The sequence below is a fragment of the Eptatretus burgeri genome, chromosome 5 (genome assembly GCF_056783735.1).
Source record: "Eptatretus burgeri isolate ZD-2024b chromosome 5, Ebu_testis_v1, whole genome shotgun sequence".
In the NCBI taxonomy this organism is placed as follows: domain Eukaryota; kingdom Metazoa; phylum Chordata; class Myxini; order Myxiniformes; family Myxinidae; genus Eptatretus; species Eptatretus burgeri.
The window spans coordinates 27786313-27792629 of NC_140965.1; the positions used below are offsets into that span (position 1 = coordinate 27786313).

Consider the following 6317-nt stretch of genomic DNA (forward strand, 5'->3'; position numbering starts at 1 on the left):
AAATAACTACCTTGGAGACTTGGAAAGTTGGGGTTATTTTGAAGACTTGAAATGCTACCACTCTTTGGGATTTAAACCTATCAAGAAAGTTCTTACTCCCTCTTTCTATGTCATCAAACCTGAAAGCCTTAAAAGACAGAATTGGAAGAAGAGAAAAAAAAAAACGTAAAATATATATATATATATATATATATATATATATATATATATATATATATATATATATATATATATATATATATATATATATATATATATATATATATAGGTGGAAATCTCATTTTGAAAAAGACTGTGTTGGGTGAGGATTGAGTTGGGGTTGAGATTTTGAATGTGAGGGTTGGGGTTGAGATTTTGAATGTGAGGGTTGGGACACACACACATACACATCAACAAACAAAAGTTAAGCCTTGACTATTCAGTTGAGGATTCTGTGTTTGGGGTTCACAGATGTAAGAACGTCCACCCCTTGACACACATTATATACTGTTATACACCTCGGACTTGGCCCTCGAGTGTCCACAAAGGTGTATTATCTGCTTAGTTTTGTCTTTTGTAATTCCTGTGAATAAAATGAACCTAAAATCTCTTCCCCTTCCAAATCATATATTTTATAAGTCCAAGGAACTGTATCTATTACATCAACAATTTTAAAAAGTTCTTTCGTCCATCGTTCAGTAAAACCCTTTTCAAAATGAGATTTCCACCTATATATTCTTACGATATCACCAACTTTGAACTTAGGTTTTCTGACATTAATCTCTTTTTCATATTTTAATTTTGTAAATGTTTCTGATGGCTTCATATTCGTTGGACGTGTGAATCGTGTCATTATACTTATCCACAATATCCTGAATAAAAGATGACCATTGTTGTGAACCGAGTTGTGTGAATTTTTTATATAGTCTCTCTTTTAAGGTACGATTAAAACGTTCAACAACAACTGCCTTCCCTTCATTAAAGGTACTGTATAATGTAATACTGTTATTTTTTAGAAAATTCATAAATGTCTTGTTATAAAACTCTACCCTCATCAGTCCACACTTTTTTAGGTTTTCTCTTACTTTTATTAAATATCTGTTGAAAAGCTAACATAAGAGTATTACCTGTTTTGTTTTTAAAGGGACAACCCACGCATATATACTCCTCAAATCAATAACGGTTAAAGCATACTTGTACCCCTTATCATTATTGAGTTCAATCAAATCAGCAGACCAGATATAATCAACTTCCTTGGAATAAACTTTCCTTCTCTGAAACTTTGTGAATATTGGTTTATGTAATTCATCAGCTAATTGCTCTTCAGTCTTAATGGCATCATTAGAGCCTATGAGTTTTTTGAATTTCCAAGTCCAAGTTTCAATTTAGCACTAATCATCTTCTTCACGATGAACCTATCAACTTTTTCTCTCAAGGTTGGATTTTGTATCAGAGACAAATTATACAACATTTCTCTATCGGCTTCATGCTTTTCTTCCAACGTTGTGGTATTCCCATAATCAATATCGTGTCTCATGCACACTTCATCAACTCTATTGATTGGTTTACTCCAGGATTTAGGATTGTCTGCCTCATCTAATCTTTTATCCAAGTTTGTGCCTGGACCACAGAAAGAATACCCTGGAAGATGTAATTCCCCTGGTATTCCAGTAGTTGTAAATTTACTTCCTGATAAAAACTTTTGTATATCTCCTCCGAGTTTGTGTTTGGAGATAAATTGATTTTTTTTGAACCACACACCGAACATATACCTTTTTGTATAACCCTGTTATTTTTACTTTTAATATATGAAATATTTTGAGTATTAGTTTTCTTTTTACATTTGAGACAATAACTCATTTATTTATGAGAAAAATTCCTGCAGAGTGCAAAAACCTTTTTAGTTTCCAACATGCACATTTGAATCTTAATTTTTAAAACATAAAGAATCCTAAGAAATGCCTTCACTCTCTCCTCCATTTATTTAAGAAAAAACTTGAATTAAAATGAATAGCTTGACGATGCCAATAGTTTTGTCGAAAGTATTGCAAATAGACTTGTTAATTCTTTGTATTCCTCCTCGGTGGGTTGAGTTATTTTCTGTAATACCTCCATTCTTTTTTGAATCTCACTGGTTTCCATACTATAATATTTATTTATTCTCTCTCTTTCCTCCTTCTCTTTCTTCTGCCTCTCCTCCTTCTCCTTTTCCTCCTCTTCCCTCTCTTCTTCAACTCCTTCCTCATCCCTTACTATCCTTGAATCGTTTACACCCCATAGAATATTATACATATATTCATCAGGATTTCTTGTTATTCCTGTATCCAAAATAATTTTTTTTTACAACAGGAAACCAATAAAATTTCTTTTGAATTTCTAAAAGAGCCTTACCTTTTCTTAACCTTATAATTTTTTCATTATTTAACATTCTAATTAAATCTAAAGTTGTCGGTTTATCAACATCAGCATAATGCCAATCTTTTATTGAAAATACCTCATTCTTATGTTGTAGAACATATTTATTAAAATAACGAATACCCTTTTCTTGAAGGTATGCTTGGACACAGAAATGATAATTTTCTTGAAGCCTTCTTGCTGTCATTTATGTATTAGAAATATATGTTAGAATAATATTATGGCACCAAACACCTCCCCATCTTCCCATAGTTAAATCATTTTGTATTTCCTTACTTATTATATATAATCCTGTTTTTTCTGTTTTCATGAGATAAACAAGGGCAAGACCTTTATTATATTTACCCTTATTAAATTCTTTTTTTTGTTGTTTACTAATCGTGGCTCCACAAAACTCATTCTCGATACCAAGTGCATAATATTCTTCCTTACGAGACTGATTTAATTGTTCCAGGTCTTCGAGGTTAATTTTAAATGACCAATTATACCCTAAATCATTCATATCATACCCCCATTGTTCTATTCTCATACAAACGATACGCCCTTCTTTATAAAAATTTATTTTAATTCGAACTGTGAATTCTGTATGACCTGGAGATAATATCAACACTTCTGTATCTTTGGAATACACAGCCGTTTTATTTAAGTATATATATTGTGATAAATCGTTTAATCTCACCAAGTCATTCGCGTCAGTCGGGCTTGGATAATTTTTTAATTTATAAGCATTTTTCATGTTAATATTTTTGTTTATATTATATTTATGTCGTTCAGCCTGTGCCTTTGTATAATAATTTGATAAATCAATATCCAGTTCTTGAGATACACCAAAGATAGAACCATCTTTACCAACATAAGTCATTTATATTAGATTAAAAATAATATCATAAATTTTTTTATTTTTGTTGAGTTGAAATAACACATATAGACATAATTGACCACAACACTTGGAATTTAATTCTTGGACTTGAAATGTTTGATAAACACCATTCTGTAAGAATTTTATGACTTCAACAGGTGGTGGAAGACCAAAACTATCAAAATAATATTTGTCTTGACTATTAAAAATACAAACCCAATGAGAACCGTTCCCATCATTATCTTCTAAGTTCATAATAATATTCTTTGTATGTTTCGGCACATTTGTTAATTCATCTCTCATACAAATAACCACATTATGAATTTTTAATTTCTTACAATATTTGGCAAGTTGTAAATTTGATGTTGTATTCTTTCCAAATTCTTTCAACCACTCATCAATGCTCATTTATTTATTAGAAAGATATAATCCATTACCTCTTTTCGTTAATTTTACACCCGCTTGTGCTATAGAAGAAAGCATATCTCCAACTAACAATCTCGCTTTTATCAGGCAGACCTTCAAGTTTTTCAACAAAATCTACAATTACACCACTTCCACTAATTTGTTTCTCCAACTCTTTGTTATGTCTTTCCAATTCTTTTTGAGCCTGGAGTTGAGCCTTCCTTTCGTTGGCAGTTTTCACCGCTGTTGAAATACCACCCGTCAATGATCCAACCGCACTTAAACCAGCAAATAAAGGAATTAGAAATGGGAGAAATCCTCCACTCGTCTCTCTTATTGAATATTTTTTCAACATTGGTTTTGTCATTTTAATTTTAAGTGAGCCAGTGTCATTCAAGATTTTAACCTGTTCTCTTGTGAGCAAAACATCAATTCTTACTGCTCCTTTTCTCTGAATTGTATTAACGTTAATCGTACAAGGCTTTTGATTTTGAACACAAGATGATAGTTTATGAAGATTGATTTGATTAACATATACCCCAGTTGGTACTTTGCCACTCATTTATTTAACAAAAAATATGTGAGACTAATCATCACACCATTATCTGTATTAATCTGCAATTCTGTTTCTTCCAAAAGCAAACAATATGTATCAACTTCTTCACTCTCTCCTCTTTCAATGTATAGGGAAGTATCCACTCGATTAGACTTTATAGTTTCCTTTTGAGCGCTCAGGTCAAACGCATAGATTGTATACAAACTTTTAAATGCTGTCATATCCAAAATAGGTTCTTTATTTCCATTACTTTCACACACCTTTTGGTAAGACTTGTATGCTTCAGCAAAATCATTTTTTTCCCAATTAATTTCCAATCTATCTCGTGGATAAAATGTTCCATCTAGAGAAACGCGAAGTTGTTTCACCTTAGCATTATCACTCAATGCATTATTCTTATCAGTCGCAGTATCACCATCTGGCTTTTTAAAAATCATCCACAGATATCGTGGCTTTCCTTCCAGAACACCCAAATTCCACGTGTAAGTAGTTTGATTGAGTTTAACGTGTTGACATCTTCTTTTGAGGTATGATACACTGAGTGGTTTCTTTGAGTTAAGTCTTCGATTCAACATCTCTTCTGTTTTAAGATTAGGAGTATATTCACTGATATACCAACTCATCTCCTCAATTACAAATTTATTCTGTTCACCAAAAGCACTACCAACACCAAAAAGCAATCTATTTTCATTATCATTTCTTTGTAGTTGAAATCTAATTTTAAGACCATACAGAACTTTATCATAATCACAAAATCCAAATATACCTTTAAGAGGAACTGCCACAGTAAAACTATTTTCTGCTTTTGTATCATCATTATACATTCCTTTCCTTTGAATATATCCAGGGTCTGTGTTTGTTCCCGTTGACATATCAGGAATAAAACCTTCGACAGACCCCTTTCCCATTCTATCACTGAATGTATAGAGTGTAAATTTCATCATTTCAGATACAGCAGAGACATAATCAACCGCTTCAACTTCTTGTGTTCCAATATACAATCGCACACTATCAAACATTTTCCAGAAGAAATCATTTACAAGTGTAGCGTTTGTGTTATTCCCAGCCTTAGTGAATTTAAATTTACACAACAAGAAACTTTCGGAGAGATTCAAATAGGTTTGTTGATTATTTATTTCAAAACTTTTTGTACCATTTGTATTCCAGTCTGTTCCAGTTATTGCATTTACCTTGAAGTAATCTTCTTTTTAGTGGAGTTTGAGATAATAATAGTATCATCCAAATCATAGATACTATCAATTGCTTCCATACTTGTATTTATTTAGGAAAAAAGATGTTAAAACTTTTGAAACCCTGTTCCAAGTATTTGAATTATTTTCTGTCGTTCTTGAGGGGACAACTGAGTTTTACCTTTCTTAATTTCTTTTATTGCTTGTAATTTATGAGATTCCTTCTGAGCATCTTTAATACTCTTTACAGCACCTGCTACATTTCCCACAGCAGAAGCAGTTGAACCAATTAGGTCTTTATGTTTAAGAATAGTTGAACCAATACCCATGAGAGTATCAATTATCCCATCTCCTCTAAATTGATGTCCGACACCCCTTTGTCTCTTAGGTTTATAGTATCCTCTACCAAGATACATACCTTCACCCTTGTAGTACGGGGAAAGGAACATCCCATCCCCTGTAATTATTTTATATTTTCCCAACTCGTGTTTTCTCACAATAACCATCGCATTTATTTATTGAAAAACTTCACGTAGGTGAATTCTGATGGATATAACTTCTCCATTAAAAGAAATCACACGATTATCTTGGTCGGTTATCCTAAAATTTACTCTGTGTATGGTTTTTCCTGACACAGGTAAATAAACCAAATTTTTAGGTTCCATATTGAATTTATAACCAATTGGGGTTGAGTATGCGCTGAATGAAAATATTGTATTTGTTTTTTTTTCCATCATTATAAGCACCATCAATCAAATCACAGTGAATTAACACCGAATTTATTCCTGAGGATATTTGAATGACATTATCACTGTAAAACGTCCCATTAGTTTCAATCTTTTTTGAGGAGAAACCTAATAACTCTCCAAATGAATTATCAATTGTGAAATCAACCTTGTAGTTATTTTTAACT

The 6317-nt window shown here is 31.9% G+C and overlaps 1 protein-coding gene across 1 annotated transcript in view; it reads left to right on the forward strand.

Annotated features, from left to right (window-relative positions):
* The window catches only part of LOC147026127 (uncharacterized), a 1161-nt gene extending 988 nt beyond the window's left edge, over positions 1-173 (forward strand). Inside the window, exon 3 of the mRNA XM_085881244.1 lies at positions 1-173. This exon is cut by the window's left edge and continues 434 nt beyond it. Within this exon, the coding sequence (XP_085737370.1) occupies positions 1-169 (169 nt within the window). The 3' untranslated portion in view covers positions 170-173.
* The last annotated feature ends 6144 nt before the right edge of the window (positions 174-6317 follow it).